General features: G+C 47.7%; 3 protein-coding genes across 3 annotated transcripts; all 3 read left to right on the top strand.

The window, feature by feature from the left end:
* Nucleotides 1–3865: 3865 nt before the first annotated feature.
* Nucleotides 3866–12142, top strand: LOC131294822 (laminin subunit gamma-1). The gene is made up of 9 exons (XM_058322868.1): nucleotides 3866–4021; nucleotides 5061–5940; nucleotides 6752–8140; nucleotides 8223–8420; nucleotides 8922–10338; nucleotides 10411–10660; nucleotides 10731–10817; nucleotides 10882–11182; nucleotides 11260–12142. Exons 1-9 carry the CDS (start codon nucleotides 3866–3868, stop codon nucleotides 11469–11471), a joined length of 4890 nt encoding a protein of 1629 aa, XP_058178851.1. The 3' UTR covers nucleotides 11472–12142.
* A 578-nt stretch (nucleotides 12143–12720) lies between these two features.
* LOC131281577 (adenylyl cyclase X E) lies at nucleotides 12721–17481 on the top strand. Its single transcript, XM_058310919.1, has 11 exons — nucleotides 12721–12867; nucleotides 12945–13085; nucleotides 13609–14133; nucleotides 14204–14328; nucleotides 14393–14428; nucleotides 14482–14913; nucleotides 14971–15124; nucleotides 15183–15376; nucleotides 15445–16123; nucleotides 16197–16465; nucleotides 16527–17481. Exons 1-11 carry the CDS (start codon nucleotides 12721–12723, stop codon nucleotides 17479–17481), a joined length of 3657 nt encoding a protein of 1218 aa, XP_058166902.1.
* A 186-nt stretch (nucleotides 17482–17667) lies between these two features.
* LOC131281070 (leucine-rich repeat-containing protein 59) lies at nucleotides 17668–18696 on the top strand. Its single transcript, XM_058310323.1, has 3 exons — nucleotides 17668–17810; nucleotides 17899–17958; nucleotides 18014–18696. The coding sequence occupies exons 1-3, from the start codon at nucleotides 17697–17699 to the stop codon at nucleotides 18692–18694; spliced, it is 855 nt and encodes a 284-aa protein (XP_058166306.1). The 5' UTR covers nucleotides 17668–17696; the 3' UTR covers nucleotides 18695–18696.

Below are 18696 nucleotides of genomic sequence, written 5' to 3'. Positions count from 1 at the left end.
AAGTCTTCATTCTTGCTATGAGTCACTTCGAATGCAATGATCATCACGCCGATCAGTGCATCGATGCACTTCTGTTTGTGTATGGTTTGTACACCCACACACACGCAAGCTACAACAGTCATTTGCTGCTAACTTCTCGTAACATTTGCAGACGTAAATGTACGATGAAAAGTAATGTTATTAGGGATGTTAAGCATCAAATTAATAAAGTAAAATGACATCATATTTTGTTCATCGTACAGCCGTTTTATGGTGATATTCAGCCGGCTGAACAACACATTTCAGCATCACTTTCCGCAACATAACTATCACTTTCGATGCTCTTCGACCGTCACGTACGATCGCTGGTCCAGTGTATACCTCGCTTTTCTTCGCCCGTCTGTAGCATATTCAAATGACAGCGCGGGGTTAGACTTGTGTGAGTTTCAGCGAGCATGCGATCTTACAGGGTGGAATAAAAATAACATTCAGATATTACAACCCACACACACACCCGCACAAACGCACACCATGACTAAGCTGAGCATAGGAGACACGAATATATTCTCGAGCCTTTACCCTACCAGCAGCTTTACCTATAGCAGAAGCAGCAGCATATTTAGTTGCATTCGAGATTTCGTACGGATTTGACGTTTCTTCGCCGTCGACCGTCGATCGCGCTCGATCGTCTGGTGGAGTGTTTGTCGCGGCCTGTGTGTACGGTGCTGCTTCGGGAGAGGAAGCACCGTTCCCTTTTTCCCCACCATACCTGTTGTTTTCCTACGGTTCGTATCGCGTCTCCCCCCTCGTACCTACTCGGGTTTCATCTGCACTCGGGAGTATCGTTCGCTGAATGCTAAAATTGATCTTTGGTAGCATTAGAAAACGTATGCGGAAGGAAATCCCATCGGAGGGAGTGCCACAAACCCAATGCCAAACAATGTGGAAATGTGTGATCTCTGCTCGTGATGCTGCAGAGATTTTTCTTCAGGCCCTACGGAATGTGCTTTCCTCTTATTCCTTCGTCTTCGTTCAGATGCGTTCCCCCCATGCCGCACCTTTTCTTTGGTTCTCCAGATACCATGTGTTGCTACCATCGCATCAAGAGTGTGCATATGTGTGTGTGTTAGTGTAAGATGTAAAATTTGTAACCCATTTCCTCTCGCAACAGATCTTCGGTCACAACTTTTCACCACGAACGACACGAAACAGAAGAAAAGTTCAAACCGATTCTAGCGCAACAAAGTTTTATTGAAGTACCCGGTTCAGTTCCGCTACCTTCTCGATGTAGGTGGAATTCCCTCTATTGGTGAGATCTATGATGCTTCCTCTTCGTTTCAGCCCAATTTTCCTGGTTTGCAGGATCGTTCGCCAGTTGGTGTAGTTTGTAGAAGAGTGGAACCGACATTCCAAACGCCACGAAGTAGTATCGCCAAATCCACTGTGTTTTCAAGTAGTGTTGCAGCGGAAACTGCACCACCTTCGCCGTAAAAGTGTAGGGAAACTTCATACAACGATTCGCCGGATCCATGGTGTTTTCCATTTCAGTATGTTATATGCTCGACTAATTTTCTAACTGGCTGTCTAACAGAACGTCCTGTGACTACTAGATACCAAGAATATGTTCAACGTGGTGAAAACAACGAATTTGCTTTTCGGAATTAAAAAACAAAGTATGTCATGCCATGTGCGGAAAATGTGCAAACGAAATTTAAAATAACCAGTGTTACATCTGCTACCCTTCCATGCTATGCGAAAGCAGAAGCACCTAGCCAAAGCTGTACGAAAACATGTGTCGACGGTCGAAAGTGAAATTGCTCTCAAGACAGCCCTATCATTTCGTGCCCGTTTCTGGTACTTGTGTTGTTCCGGTTCTCGATTCATGTGCTGCTGCTGTGAATTACTATCAGCCGACCGATAAGCCAACAGTTGTGTGCTACAGCGAATGGGGCTGTATTTTTACTTTACACTGGCAATAATATTAAAACGAGGAAGAACAACGTGAAAGAGATAAAGATGAAAGGCGGGAGGAATGTAACGAAAGAGTTTCCTGCTCGATGTACACATAAGTTTCCATCCTCTAAGGAGTTTATGTCGGGTCACAGTATGCATGATTCCATAAGCGACAGAACTTTTCGCTCGCGACGGCGTAAGGGTTTCGAGTAGGAGAAACAGGGAGTGAGGGAGACCTTTTCCACCGTTTTCCAACAAAGCACGATTCACCGTATAAGATGGGCAATTTTGTCGTCGTAGTTATGGGGAGCTTGCTTCCAGAAAAGCTGATGGTAGGAAACTGCTGCGCTTATAACGAAGCAGCCAAGAAACGAATAGCTTGGCTCGGGGACCCGATGCAACCGGAGAACATGCATATTTGCGCCATCGCGGAGGGTGAAAAGACACTCGAAACATTATAAACTATACGCTTTTTCTCTCTTCACTCAAATCCTCAAATAGACCCCCCCCCCCCCCCTCCCTTCACTTCACCTCGAAAAATGTCCGCAACGCGATGGCTGGGCGGTCGTGTGCTTTAGCAGGAACTCTGATGACGCCATCAAAAGGCAAATATTTAGCCGACAAAAAACATATCATCAACGCTCCAATGGTTGGTTGGTTGGTGGTGCACCGTGATTGCAAGGGGAGGTTCGCAAAGTACTCGCACCATGGAAAGAAGAATGGGATAAGTTGCAACATAGCGTAGTATGGGGCATATTGGACTGACCATAAATTGCTTCTTTTTCCTTTTAAACAATGAATGTATTGGAATATTTGTAACATAGAGTTATAAATGAAAAAAACGCTGTTCAAGTCTTAAATACAATGAACACGATAAGGAAGTCGCTACAAAATTATGCTTCATCCAAACGTAGTCGCCATTGAGTCGGGAGTGCACAACACACCGATCATGAACGTGTGTGAGAATGATGAAATCATGACTTATTTTTCCCGCAGCAACTCTGGCAGATGTGTGTAAAATCATCTTCCGTGAGTTTGGTCGTGTCTTGGGCCCAACATTCTGACCGTGGCAAGATCCTCTGATGCAAGCATTGGCGGCTGCTGTCGATGAGCGAATGTTGTTTACATTCCGGCACTCTGCTCCCACCAGATGGTTTTCTTTTACGACGATCCGAGCAGATCGCTTTCGGCGATGATCTCTGCCTAGCCGGCCGGATGGAAGTTGCCTCCGCGGCAAAATCAACATTTGCTTTGGGCGTGTACAGCCAACCGAGGGGAGGTTTGTTTATCCTGCACGTGAACAACTGAGCGAGGGAGTGATATCATGTTGGAGGCTGTACAAGAAATCTGCCAAAAATGATCTTCAAAATTGATAATTGTTCCTATCAGCTGTGCCTGATTATATATTCTAACTTTAGTAGCTATGGCGCTCCGCCAGTATCTTGAATTAGTTTTCTTAGGTCACTCTTCTCCCCAACTTTTTTATAATGCGCCTTCTCTCTATCTTCTCCGAAAGTCTTCCACTCTCCTCTTCCAAGATCTGTACCACATTTTCTGTTTCTTCTCAGAGCGCTAAGTAGGAAACGGTCCGTGACTTTGCCAGTTGCAGATAAGACGTGCTGGAGCTCGGGTTCGAGTTCGAGCAATGTGCCGCCATCCCAAGAATCTCGTCTCGTAGCGCGCTGAGACAGGGCGCGTTTGGGGGCATCCGTTGCCCGGAAGCGGAACTCAATCGCGTATGTGTCCGGATGTCCGCGTGCTTTGCGATTAGAAGTGAATTGAAAGAGAAATAGTGAACATAGAACGCTCGAATAGTGTTTCATAGTTGTTCAGATAGTACCAAAGGTGGACGGTGAAAAAGTGACCAGTGTCGAGGTGGAGTAGTAAGCGGAAATAGTCCCCCGTATTAAGATTACCACGTTTAGTGCCAAAGATGTCGCCCAGTAGAAGAAGGTGTCCTCGGACGTGGGGTCTGTTGGCCACCGCTACCCTTTTATTCGTTATTTCATCACCAACGACGACAAGTGCCAATGAGAACACACACTATTTACCACCGCTGGAATGTGTCGACCCATACGGAAGGCCACAGGTATGCATACAAAATCTTAACAAATGATTCTAACAAATATGAAAAGAGCTCCATCGCGTCATTTTCGAATCTTGTCACAAAAGAAGACCCTTTCGTGGTCGCCAAGAGCCAAAGGGTGGTCGTAGATAGACCGAACAGCTAGGTTAAAGATCATCTCAGAAATAAGTCGTTCAGAAAACCTTGCGGCAGCATATTTGAAGAGGGTTTGGCTTATCACATCTTACACGTTTTCGTAACAGAGCTAATCGAATAAAAAACGTACCGATTAAGAAATAGCTAATACACTTCATTTGAAGAAGAATTCATTCAAAAATTTACAGAGAGGACAGTAAGGAAGTAAGGGTTAATCTCATACAAGGCAACGGGAAGCGTTCGTGATCCTCGTTTTAGCATATTTAGTGTACGGGTCACTCGTTTCCCGTTTCAATGGCAAAGTAGTCCAAGTTGAAGTCCTCTTGAGCGATGTAGATCCAAATCACAAATCGCAGGAAGCCACAGCTTCTTCTCGACGGGGAACCACTTAACTAGAGAGCATGATGCACATATTTCAATTAGCAACAATTGTAGAGATCTCAAGCACAATTAGCACAACACGGCCTGCTCTATCTGTAATGAGAAACGGGGAGACACACTTGCCGGCCCACAATATAATAAGAGGTACATCCTAATAGCTCCCCTTCGTCGCCATTTGCTTCGTGAGAACTGAACCCGTATTATCAACAAGCGTTCGGAAACAATGTTTGAGCACTTAGGGTAGAATGGAGGGGTTCTGAACCGTCTCTCCGGAAGCGACTTTATCAGCTATTTTAAACCGTCCTTTCTGCTGCTAGCCATGATAAGAAAGTTGGCCGTCTTTACATATGATTCTTCGAGCACCATGACACTTGTTCTGCTCTGTTTGTGTGTGTGTGTGTGTGTGTGTGTGTGTGTGTGTGTGTGTATATATGGTTTGGAAGCTGGAATGCTGTGCTTACGTTTAGCAGAATTATTGTAGATGTTGATTGCTGATTCGTTTTCTTTGAATCGTCTCTCCCTTCAGCGTTGTATTCCGGAGTTTGAGAATGCCGCCTATCAGCTGCAGGTGGAAGCGACGAACACGTGTGGCGAGGAACAGAATGGGACGAATTTCTGCGTCCAGACGGGTTACTCGAACCGCAAGAGCTGCGACGTGTGCGAGCGGGGCCAGCATTCGCCCCACTACCTTACCGACTTCCACGATCCGAACCGACCGACCTGGTGGCAGTCGGAGACGATGTTCGAGGGTGTCCAGTACCCGAACCAGGTCAACCTGACGCTCAAGCTGGGCAAGTCCTTCGACATCACCTACATTCGCATCGTGTTCCACTCGCCGCGCCCGGAATCGTTCGCGATCTACAAGCGGGTAACACCGAACGGGCCGTGGACCCCGTACCAGTACTACAGCGCCACCTGCCGGGATACGTACGGTCTGCCGGACTCGACCTCCGTCATGAACGGCGAAGACGAGTCTCGGGCGCTCTGCACCAGCGAGTACAGTGACATTTCGCCCCTCCGGGACGGTAATATCGCGTTCTCGTCGCTCGAGGGCCGCCCGTCCGCCATCAACTTCGATCACCACCTGGAGCTGCAGCAGTGGGTGACGGCCACCGACATCCGCATCACACTGGACCGTCTGAACACGTTCGGTGACGAGGTTTTCGGTGACGAGCAGGTGCTCAAGTCGTACTTCTACGCCATCGCGGACATCGCCGTGGGAGCGCGCTGCAAGTGCAACGGACATGCGAGCGAGTGCACGACCAGCACCGGACTGGACGGCCACCGGACACGGGTCTGCAAGTGCATGCACTACACCGACGGGCCCGACTGCGACCGCTGCCTGCCGTTCTATAACGACGCGCCGTGGGGCCGAGCCACGTCCAAAAATGTACACGAATGTAAACGTAAGTACCGGCAGTGGAGCCATTTCGAACGATCAAATCGAATGCAGTGTTTCTCAACACCGATTAGGTTTGCTAAATCCAAAATCACCAATTTAATGATTTAATGATTGATGAAAAGGCGAAGTAAGCATTTTAATTGTATACATACCGCTGTTTTTCTTCGTATTCGAATGTAATACGATCCAACGGTTTCTTAAACGATTTCAAAAACATCTTGGACCACTGTGCTACCGTCGATGGACAGTTACCGTTAGTGGTCAAATCAATACTCACTCTTACGCGACGGAACACACAGCCCAAGGAGACAGGTTTCCTTTTATGTGCAGCACATATCATTGCAGAAAGTGCTCGCAGTCTTCCTTCGGGAACTGGTCCTTTCCCTCAGAACGCAATAACAAAAAAAAACACTTCCAAGTATGGCAGTATGGTCCGGACCAGCCTGGTTGTGCAGTTTGTCGAAAAACGGACCGCATTTCCAACACATTCCGACATTCGCGTTTCGAACTAGCAGCCGGACGGACCAGCCTGGCCGACGATGAGACGTTCTACCGTGTGCCTTTTGCTGGTGGCGTTACTGCTGCTGCTGGCGAGCGGAACGGTGCAACCGTTGTTGGTGTACTACCCCGATCGTGAACGGAAAGCCACTTCCCTGCCACGAGCGCGGTACTACGTGAACTGTAAGGCTCCTCTACGGAGATTCGTCCAATCAATCAAACGTGGATTCACCGACGAAAGTGTTAAACCTAACAAACCAACCCTTGATAAAATCTAACGGGCCTCTCTCTTTTCGTATACCTCCAATCTCCAATAGCTTGCAACTGCAACGGGTACTCTACCAAGTGCTTCTTCGATCGGCATCTGTACAACCTGACCGGCCACGGGGGCCACTGTATCGATTGCGGTGCGAATCGGGACGGACCGAACTGCGAGCGATGCAAGGAGAACTTCTTCATGCGCGAGGATGGCTACTGCATCAACTGCGGCTGCGATTCGGTCGGCTCGAGGTCATTGCAGTGTAATGCGGAGGGCAAGTGTCAGTGCAAGCCGGGCGTAACGGGCGAGAAGTGTGATCGATGTGATGCGAACTTCTTCAACTTCGGACCGCACGGTTGCCAACCGTGCAACTGCGATGTGCGCGGATCCCATGACAACACCCCTTCCTGTGACCCGGTGACCGGTGTCTGTTCGTGCAAGGAGAACGTCGAGGGACGCCACTGTCGCGAATGTCGGCTGGGATACTTCAACCTGGATGCGGAGAACAAGTTTGGCTGCACGCCGTGCTTCTGCTACGGCCATACGCTGGAGTGTACGAGCGCGAACGGGTACTCGATCGTGTCGACGACTTCCAACTTCAACAAGCACAAGGAAAAGTGGACGGCAGTGACGGACAGCGGCGTGCCGGTGGACGTGAAGTACAACTCGCACAGCCAATCGATCGGAGTCGGTGCAAACGGCCACCGCACGGTTTACTTCCTCGCCCCGGACCGATTCCTCGGCGATCAGCGAGCGTCCTACAACCGGTTGTTCAAGTTCCGGCTGCAAATCGTCGGTCAGCCACGGGTCGAGGTCGGTGCGTACGATGTCGTGCTGCAGAGTGGCAACAGCAGCATCTCGCTGCCTATCTTCGCCCAGAACCAGGGCATGCCGAGCGAGGAATCGCGCGAGTTCGCCTTCCGGCTGCACGAGAATCCCGAGTACCTCTGGAACCCTTCGAACTCGGCGCGTGGTTTCATGTCCATCCTGAGCAACCTGACGGCCATCAAGATCCGTGCCATCTACAGTAACCACGGTGAGGCGGTGCTGGATGACGTCGAGCTGCAGACGGCCCATCGAGGAGCGGCCGGCCGGCCAGCGACCTGGATCGAACAGTGTACCTGCCCGGAAGGGTACCTCGGCCAGTTCTGTGAGTCTTGCGCCCCCGGGTACCGTCACAATCCGGCCCGTGGAGGCCCCTTCATGCCGTGCGTCCCGTGCGATTGTAACAAACACGCGGAAATCTGCGACTCCGAGACGGGACGGTGTATCTGCCAGCACAATACGGCCGGGGACACGTGCGATCAGTGCGCGAAGGGATACTATGGCAATGCGCTCGGCGGGACGCCTTATGACTGCAAACGGTGTCCGTGTCCCAACAACGGTGCTTGCATGCAGATGGCCGGCGATACAGTAATGTGTCTGGAGTGTCCCGTTGGTTACTTCGGTAGGAAGAAATTGCTTCAACAAAACGAACAAGAAATCAGTCACACACTAACCACATGTCTTATTTTTTCACTTTTGTTTAGGATCACGATGCGAACTCTGTTCCGATGGATACTACGGTGATCCGACTGGAGTGTTTGGCTCCGTGCGGATGTGTCAGCAGTGCGATTGCAATGGAAACGTCGACCCGAATGCCGTTGGTAACTGCAACCGTACGACGGGCGAGTGTCTCAAGTGTATCCACAACACGGCCGGACCTCACTGTGACCAGTGTTTGCCAGGTAAACAAAAAATGATGTAACATACCAACAATACGTGATTCAATCGACGTTTTGAACACTAAACGTACTGGGGTTTCACCAGTGGCATTTAAAATATTTCAAGTAAAATTTTTCAAAAGATATTATTCATTTCATCAGACTGACGGAATCTGAGCTTCTTGTTTTACAAGCGACAAAACTTTTTCCTTGGGGGTCAATGTGTCCCCTTAAGATATACACAATATTGGACCGTTAGTGTTTTGTAATTCAATGGCAACACCCCGCCGATATCAAGGGGCATTGGCGATAAGATAGCGAATGATAAAGTGTGTGGTGAAGGTTAACTGGAACCTCCGCCCCGAGTAGCGTCTCAGTAGACATGAGAAGCAGTTGGTTTGTTCTCTACCTTTTCCTACTGATCGTTGCAGTAGGAGAAAGTGCAAACTGTGGCCCTGGTATACACAGCACCGTGTGAAGAAAGAGGACTCATTTAGCAACAAATATTAATTCTTCTCCCGACAGGACACTTTGGCGATCCGCTGGCCGAACCGCACGGAAATTGCGAGGAATGTAGCTGTTATCCTCGCGGGACGGAGCAAACGGAAAAGGGTATCTCGATCTGCGACCAGATCAATGGCAACTGCCACTGCAAACCGAACGTGATTGGCAGGACGTGCAATGAGTGTAAGAACGGCTACTGGAACATCGTGTCGGGCAATGGGTGCGAAAGCTGCAACTGCGACCCGGTAGGCAGTTTCAACTCGTCTTGCGACACCTTCACGGGTGAGTGTTTCTGCAAGCCGGGTGTGGTTGGCAAGAAGTGTGACAAATGCGCTGCCGCACACTACGGCTTCTCGGAAGAAGGTTGTCACCCTTGCGAGTGCGATCCAAGCGGTTCGAAGGGTTCGCAGTGCAACCAGTACGGTCAGTGTCCGTGCAATGAGAATGTCGAGGGTCGCCGGTGCGATCGGTGCAAGGAGAACAAGTACGATCGCCACCAGGGTTGTCTGGATTGTCCTGCGTGTTACAACCTGGTGCAGGATGCCGCAAACGCCCACCGTGCTAAGCTGGCAGAGCTGAATCAGATCTTGCAGGACATCCAGTCAAAACCGATCGTGATCGACGACAGCGAGTTTGCCGGAAAGCTGTACGCCGTGCAGGAGAAGATCGAAATTCTCGTACAGGACGCGAAAAGTGGATCGGGAGGAGGCGAGAAGACGCTAAATGAGATTTTGCGCGAACTAGAGAGCAGGCTGCAGGAGGTACAGAAGCTGCTGGACAACGCCGACCAATCGCAGGAGGTAACGAATCATAAGATCAGCAAGGGAGGCTACAATGCGACTCTAGCGAACACCAAAATTCAGGATGCGCGTCGTCAACTGGACGGCGCCGTCGAGCTACTGCAAACCGAGGGCAATACGGCACTGGCCCGCGCAAAGGAAATCTCAGGCCACCTCGGCAATCAGACGAACCAGATCAGTGGCATTTCGCGTGAGGCTCGTCAATACGCGGACCGCTTCAAAGCGGAAGCCGATGCCAACATGAAGCAAGCGCAAGAGGCACACAAGAAGGCATCGGAAGCGTTGAAAAAGGCAAATGACATGTTTAACCAGCAGGCGAACATCACCAAGGAACTGGATACGACCATTTCCGGCGAGATTGCACAGGCCCGGGAGAAGCTAAGCACTGTATCGAAGCTGACCGAACAGGCACTAACGAGGGCGCGCGAAGTAAACGACGAGGCGCTGACTCTGTTCGCCACCGTCAATCGAACGGCACCACCGAACATCGACATCAATCAGATCAAGAAGGAAGCAAGCGCTTACAATCGAGAGGCCGACCGCATTGCCGATGATCTGACCAGCAAGATACACGACAACGCGAAACTACTCGACAGTGTCGAGGCAAATATTGAGTTAGCGGAAACGCTGTACGCTAGGTAAGCAATCAATCCCACGTGCGTTCCCCTTACTGTGTGTGTCTTTATATCAATCAATTTCACTTTCTTCAGGGCACAGGTACAGAAAGACGACGCGGTGGATGCACTCAAGCAGCTGCAGTACGCTAAAGAGCTGGCCGAGAAGGCGGTCGCAGAAGGGGATGGTACGTTGAGGAAGGCAAACTACACGTACCACACGCTGGCGGGATTCAAGAACCAGGTCGAGGAATCGTCTAAGCGAGCGGAAGATGCATTGAATCTGGTACCAAACATCGAACGTCAAATTGCAAACTCCCGCGATCTGCTCCAACGCGCTGAAGAGGTAGGGCAGTGGAAATCACGACCGATAAAACAGAATAGCTTGATCAAAACCCCTACTATTTGCTTTCTAGGCGCTGAATGCTGCTAGCCGCAATGCAGAGGATGCACGAAAAAATGCTCAAGACGCCCAGGACAAATATGCCGAGGAAGCATCGAAGGTAAGTACATACCAGAAGCGAAGACATATCGGTCGAACTAAGCTTAATCTGTACTTTTTTCTAGCTTGCTGAGAATATCAAAAAGCGTGCCAACGCGACCAAGAACACTGCCCGCGATCTGCACCATGAAGCTGATCAACTGAATGGACGGCTGGCAAAAACGGACAATCGTTTGGAAGAACGAGAGGCACAGATCCGTAAGGATCTAAACCTAACGAACGAAGCAAAGGAAAGAGTAGGCCAGGCAAAACGCAACTCGAACGAGGCTACATCGCAGGTCGACAAAGCGATGAAGGAAGTTAACCTCATCATGACCGAGTTGAACAATTTGCGTGAAATTGACGTAAATAGTTTGGATGACTTGGGTAGGTTTTCCGGTCCAGCAAAAGCTGACCATGATTCGTTAAATCTATTTGAATGTCGCCCTGTTTTCTTCCTTCAGAACGTCGTCTTAGTGCCGCCGAAAAGGAGCTGGAAGACGCTCAGCTTACCAAACGATTGAACAGCCTGACAGAGGCGAAGAACATCCAGAACCAGAATATCCGGGGCTATCAAAAGGAGCTGGACGAGCTGCGGCTCGAGGTTAAGAATATCGAGTTGATCGCGAGCTCACTGCCATCGGGCTGCTTCAAGCGTGCGCACTTGGAACCATAAGTCGCCAAACGGCACGTTACGATACGGCTCCTCTCCCTCGCCAAGAGTAGAGTTGAACAACCAAACGCTAGCGAACCTACTCAACAACCTTACAAACAAAATGACAAATGTGCCACAGCAACAAGCAAACAAACGAAACAATACTAAATACTAATACTAGCCTTTAGATCCATAAAACATGTCGGTGTTTCCCCTCTGCCCTGTGCTGTTCCCTTCGTCCTTCGCCGAGCAAAACTGTGCTAACCCATTTCATTACCTTTTAATGTCGGTAAAATAGATTATAAGCGAGTAGTATTTAATGGTGAAAATGATCGATAGATCAATCAACGACTCAAACTAACAACACTAGCCAACTGACCGACCATTCCCGGAAGTAACAATACGTAGAAGGATGGGATAGATACGACCCGCTGTTCCAAGCTTGGTGCTACACGAACTCCAGTGACTTAAGGGAACCAACCTACTCGACGCCTTCCTCCGCGGTGGATGATAACGTCCTTCTTGTAGGTTTTAGCCAACACCAAACGATTCTAGAACATCAATATCACTTCTCTACGGAACCTTTAGTTTCACACGCCCTTCTTATTTTTCCTTTTTTGTTTTATCTCTCAGGCACGAAGGACTTCAGCTTCACGCAGGACGCAAAGAAGAGTTATTCGGGATAAAAGAATGATTTAATAAACGTACAAACATTTAAGTAAACCGATCTGTTTGTGTGTTTGATCCAGGGGCCAGGCATCCTCTTAAGAAAAGTTTGCCAGCACTTAAGCGATACCGAACGTGGTGTGGTCTTTGTGCAGGCAAACGCCAACAGGTGTACAATCGATCGAAGGCAATGTGTCCGCATACATGTAGCGCATGTAGCCGCCAAGGGAGCGCGTTATCTTCGCGCGTCGTCTTGTATGATACTTTTTAAGTGGCAATTTTCAGTCCCATTTCAACAGGCATCGTCGTACCGGTGGACCGCCTTATCGTTGTCCGGTTATTGATTAGTTTCCGATTGTCGCTCGTTAGCGCCGAACGTTCCTCGAATTCCGCTCTATATTAAACGTAGTTTTTCAAAAGGAATATCAAGTGGTAGGGACATCTGGAAATGAATCCGAAATGTGTGCAACCACGCCGTGAGTGGTAAAAAACAAAGAGATGTAATGAGTAAAATCAATAAACTTGGAGCTTAGCCGACAAACATACTCCAAACCCGTGTTTACCGTGACCGTGTGCAGGCGAAACACACAGAGCCAGCTAACAGATGGCGGGTGAGGCGGCATCCGAAGCGAACGTTTATCCGCCCGAAGAAAGTGATATCTGTAGGACCGATGGTAATGGGAACGATCAGTCGCATGAAAGTGAGGGGGATTATATAGCGCTCAAGAAATGGGAACTAGGATTTCTGAGGGTAAGAGTCCAACCCGATGGTGTCATGTCGGTCGCTTTAAACTATCCAATCCTTTGTGACTGGCCACACTTTTTCAGCGAGAATGTGTCAATCTTGGCCTGGAAACCTTCTATCTCAAGTATATGGAGCGGGTACAGCGAAGCTACCTGTCCATCTTTGTGGTGCTGCAAACGTTCGTCAGTATATCGCATGTGATCGTCATTGTCACTGGAAAGCAGGTGAGTCTGTCACAATTTTTACCAGTAATCCCCACGGTGGCGCCATCTCTGACCGAAATCATCCCAAGATTCAGTCCACCATCTTTGGCTCGAGGAGGATCTCGAGGAGGGGGGAGGTGCGCACTCATTTGAAATCGATTTATCTCCCGTCAATTATTCCGCGCGATGGGAACCAAAAACAAAAAATCTATGCTCCTGTGTGCCTCCCATTCTTCCCGAACATATCATCGTTCAGGGAGGATGACAATAATTTTAATTGATGGTGATAACGCTGACGCTGACACAACTACTGTGCTGAGCTAATGTGTTGCTCACTTCGGAAGCGGGCGATTGGGTGCTTCATACATCGTTTGATGTTGATGTGTACAATTTATCAGCGATAAAGAACGCCACGCTACCTGTGGGGATTCCTCTTGTTGTTTACTAACCTACTAGATGGAATCGCTTTCGTATTTTGAATATTTCACACCAGACAATACTGTTTATTAGTTTGCTTTCATGTGACGTTGTCGGTTCATTTCAGCATCCCACGGCCGCCATACACCCAGATCTTATCTGTTACACCTTCGGTATACTTATCGTCTGGATATCGTTGTTTGCCGCGTTCAAGGAAGGACTAGTGAAAGCTCGACCCTGGGTACCCTACGTTTCATCCAGCATTGCCGTTATTACGATGATCGTTACCGATCTAACGATCCCTCTGTACCATGCTGTGGTAACGTTTATAAATCCTCCATTGAGACCATCCTACGCAAGCCACACAATCCTGGCCATTTACATCTTCCTACCGCTTAGTGAGAATATCCATGGGATCATACTGGGTAGTACGACGTCCGTGTGCTACCTGATCGTGATGACGCTAATCACTTATCGGCTAGAGGAGAATACAGCGTTGAAGGTGATAACTGAGCTGATTTATTTCATCTGTCTAAACCTGTTCGGGCTCTACTTTCGGCTGATCAATGAGGTGGCCATAAGACGCACGTTTCTCGACAGACGGGAGCTGGTGGAGGGAAATCTTTTGCTTAAATTTGCTCGCAATCAAGAGGTAAATTAGGTGGTTCGTCATCCTTCGGAAAGGCAATACACTTGGCTTGTTCTTTTTGCATCAACTGTAGAAAGAGCTTCTACTGAGCATTTTGCCCGAACACACAGCTGAGCTGATGGAAAAAGATATTCGGGCGATGATAGAAAAGATACGCCACGATCAGCACAACGCTAACCAGACGATTAACGCACATAAGTATGGCAATATAGTAGCCTTCAGTTGCTATGATAGTACAAATTCATATCACTCTTTTTTGCAGCCTCTTCCGAACGGGGACGCAATGGCGATCGATCAAGTGAGTATTGATGATCAAATGTAAAATAAATAGCAAATAACCCCCTTCGACAGTAAACTATATGTTCAGAAATACACCAACGTAACGATCTTGTACGCCGACGTAGTCAACTATACGCACATGACGACACAGCTACCCGTACGAACATTGGTGGACGTTCTGCATGAGCTGTTCGTCAAGTTCGACGACGCGTCAAAGGAGTTCAACGTGCTTCGAATTAAGTTTCTGGGCGACTGTTACTACTGCGTGTCGGGAGTTCCCGTGCGGAACAAGTACCACGCAAAAAGCTGCGTTAATCTGGGCCTGCGTATGATCAAGGACATAAGAGATGTGCGAATGTCGCGCGATCTTAACATCGACATGCGTATTGGAATCCACAGTGGAAGCATCATCTCTGGAGTGATTGGAGCTTGCAAGTGGCAGTATGATATCTGGTCTAAGGACGTCATTATTGCCAACAAGATGGAATCTACCGGCGAGGCAGGGTAACTCTACTGTTTATCTGTTTATAACAATTTAATTTAAAATATTTTCTACCACAGGAAAGTTCACGTAACAATGCAAACACTGGAGCTGCTTGACGGAGAATACATTTTCGAAGAAGGAACACCGCAAGCCAAGGAAGATCCTGTGCTAGTGAAACATAACATTCAAACGTTCCTAATTGTACCACAACCTGGCTACGATGACGGTTCGGTAAGTTCACGAAGTGAAACAAGAAAAAAAAGTCCATAACTCTCAGTTTTTGGTGCAGTTTTTTACCGTTCAAGAACCGGGTCCAAGCAGTCGGATGTCCAGCGGTGTCAAGCGGAAAACCATCAAGAAAGAACGCAGCCTAGTCACGAGAAATTTTATGCAAAATTCAATGGAACAGTTTCGGGAGATCATGAAACTAACTAACGTTGAAATGGCCTACGAACTAGAGAGGATGCCTATCGGAAGGTTTCAGTATGTTTTGTGTCGAGCATAGCATCTCAACAGCATTTATACATGTCGACCATTTTTTGACTACACAGGTTCAACAAACTCTTCTCGTCCTACAAAAGTTACATTCAAGAACCGTCTCACGAACCTGCTAGAGCCCCGGAAGTATCTCGTAATGACAGCTCTGAACCACGAAACAATGAAGTGGATACAAATCGTCTGGATAATATGTCCCCATTTTTCATGTGCTTTGAAAACAAACGTTGGGAACTATCGTACTTACGGGAACCGGACCTGATGCTCAAGTACAGCGTGTTGATGAGCTTTATCGTGTTCGTTTGCATACTGTTGATACAAATACTGAACGATGCGTCTGGCGCTTACTTCTGGTTTCTGAATGGTTTCTCTGGAGCACTGCTGCTCGCCTTCATTCCCATTACCTGGTTCAAAAAGGTTTGGGATGTCTACACACCGTACTCGATCGACGATCTGCTGCGCGTGAGAAAACCCCAATCAAAAGTCATGCGGGTATTCTATGACTTTTCCAACGATATCATGAGCAACTTCATCATTCGCACTGTGATCTACCTTATCACGATCGCCCTGTTAGTCGTGTGTTCGCTGATGTATCTCATCGAGTGTAATTATGATCTTCTGGAGCAGATCGAGGCGGGTGAAATCCCTGCTTTCAGCGATAACACTACCAGTTTATTCCAGGCGGGAAGAGCGACACGTGAAGTGGTGGACAAGAGGTTCTGCACAAATCCTTGGGTAAGGAAAGGGATGTTAAGCTATTTAGGGGATGTTTCTTGGTATTTTACTCTCTTTTTGCAACCTTTTTCAGTCCGTTACACAATGCCTGACATTGGCAATCGGCATGGCGTTCCTGTTTCTTCGGATTCATTTTCTCCTGAAGGCTTGTGTTGGTTTGATGATTTTCTTGTTCTACTGCTGGGCCATTTTTGACGAGCTGTATTACTTTTTCGATAGCAGTGCTAGCATGAACCCAGGCCTAGATCCGAAGGCATCTCATTTGATGCTTATCCTGTTCATTGTGATAATATTTCATTGGATCGATCGACAATCAGAATACATCGCTCGGACAGATTACAAGTGAGTGATAAAAAAAAAATCTAACGCTTCAAGACAATGCACAGTTTGGTTTTACTTTCAGCTGGAAGCAGCAGCTATTAAAGCAGAAAGAGGAAGCCGAAGTAACGAAGCAGACGAACAAAATTCTGGTGGAAAACATTCTACCGACGCACGTGGCCGAGATATACATAAACCGCCAACTGAAAAATGAGTTCTACAACGAGGAATACGAGAACGTGGCGGTTATGTTCGCGACCATTACGAACATGGAAGTGAACACGGACATCTCGGTAGAGAATGAGAAGAGCGTGCTGAAGGTTTTGAACGAAATCATCTGCGATTTCGATGAGCGATTGCAGTACTTCGATGGGTACCTTAAGGTGGAGAAAATCAAGGTCGCCGGCTGGACGTACATGGCCGCATGTGGACTTGATCCGGGACGATGCGATTCATCCTCGTCGCTCAGCGGATATCGCTCGGTATCTGGCATGACGCGAACTTCTCTCATGACTAACGGCCGCCGAAGTCTTAATCCGCGAACTTCGCTGGAGGCAACCAACAAGGCGAGTACGAGTACCAGAAGCAATTCGAGCAGCTGTCGACAGAGCAACAATGTTACGATCGTAATGGCTGAGTTTGCGCTGGAACTGATGCGAGTGTTGCGTGATTTCAGTAACGAAAATTTTAAACAAACCAGCCCGGGTTTGCTGCGAGTCGGAATTTCCCACGGTAAAGTCATGGCTGGTGTTGTCGGCTCGAGCAAGCCGCTTTATGATATCTGGGGCAATGCGGTGAACATGGCGTCAAGGATGGACTCGACCGGGAAACCGGGCAGGATACAAGTCACGAAGGATAGTGCAGAAGTTTTGGAAAGCTACGGATACCAGTGTGATTACCGTGGACAAATTTTTGTGAAGGGACGCGGAAAAATACCGACTTATTTTCTAAAAATTAGCAAAGATATGAATTTCATCAAAAAATCATGTCCAGCTTCAAACGGCAATGCTCACGGTGAACAGATCACAACAAAACTGTAAATAACTAATGAGCTAATATTTTTTACAATAAACCGAAAAATTCTAAATTTAATTTTCTTTATTCTCTGCTACATATAAACCTTGACTTTGTGTTCCAGGAACGTCATATGAACCGGTTTAAACGGTTAGCATTGTGCAACGATGTGTCATTTAAAACTGTTTTTTTTCTCCAACACACAATTGTGAACCAGTGCTGCTGATAAAGAACATAAACAATGTCGCCGCACACCGTGGACAATAAAGAAAAGATTAACGTACGCGATCGTTTAACCGATAATGTTCTTGATCTCAGCTTGATGAATGTTTCCGACATTCCGGTCGATGAAATCGTAAGTAACAAACAACAACAGAAGAGGAAATCCTTCTTAGCTGTTGCATGAGCCCACCGGCACTGTACACCGTACACTTTTCTTTCAGAAAAATCTTCGACGTGCCACTGTGTTGGACTTGTCGAACAACCGAATTACAGAAATAAAAGTGAGTATGATTGTGTAAGGTACTTGTGGATGTATAATTTATCGTATCCTTCAAGAGTAACTTTGCAGATCTTATCCAGCTGACAGTGTTGGACCTATCGAAGAATCGAATAACTTCGATATGCGACGATTTTGGGCTTCTTACCAACCTACGTCGGTTGGATTTATACAGCAATCAAATCACAAGACTGCCCCTGACGTTCGGCCGATTGAAAAATCTCAAATATCTGGATTTGCAAAACAACCCACTGCATGTAGAGTTCAAGAATATGGTCGGATTATGCAGTGACAATAACGATTGTCTCAACGCGGCTAAGCGAGCGGTGCATTTTATGAAGCAAGTTGAAAAAAAAGTGGTGGAAGCCAGGATCAACCAGCGGCAGGAGCAACAAAAGGCGGCACAGTTGGCTATCGAGCAGGTAAAGGAGGAAAAAGCTTCGGCTGAGGGAAACTCCACCGACGATATAAAGTCGGATAAAGGGAAGCGCAAGCGAAAACAAGACAGCAGTGAAAATCCTTCAAACTCGGACCAGAAAGAGTCCGAAACGATTGAAGCTGGAGGAGAGAAGAAGAAATCTCGCACAGGTTTGCCATTTTCATCACTACTGTGGGTTCTGTTTATTCTAATGGCATTAGGAATTCTCTTATTTTCGAAACATTCTGATACTCTTGAAACCTTATGGACGGACATGGTTGGAGGGTCAGACGATATAGTCCTGGATGAATATATTAAGTAGAG

Source organism: Anopheles ziemanni, chromosome 2, assembly GCF_943734765.1.
Source record: "Anopheles ziemanni chromosome 2, idAnoZiCoDA_A2_x.2, whole genome shotgun sequence".
Taxonomy (NCBI): Eukaryota; Metazoa; Arthropoda; class Insecta; order Diptera; family Culicidae; genus Anopheles; species Anopheles ziemanni.
This window is presented reverse-complemented; position numbering and strand designations above follow the sequence as displayed.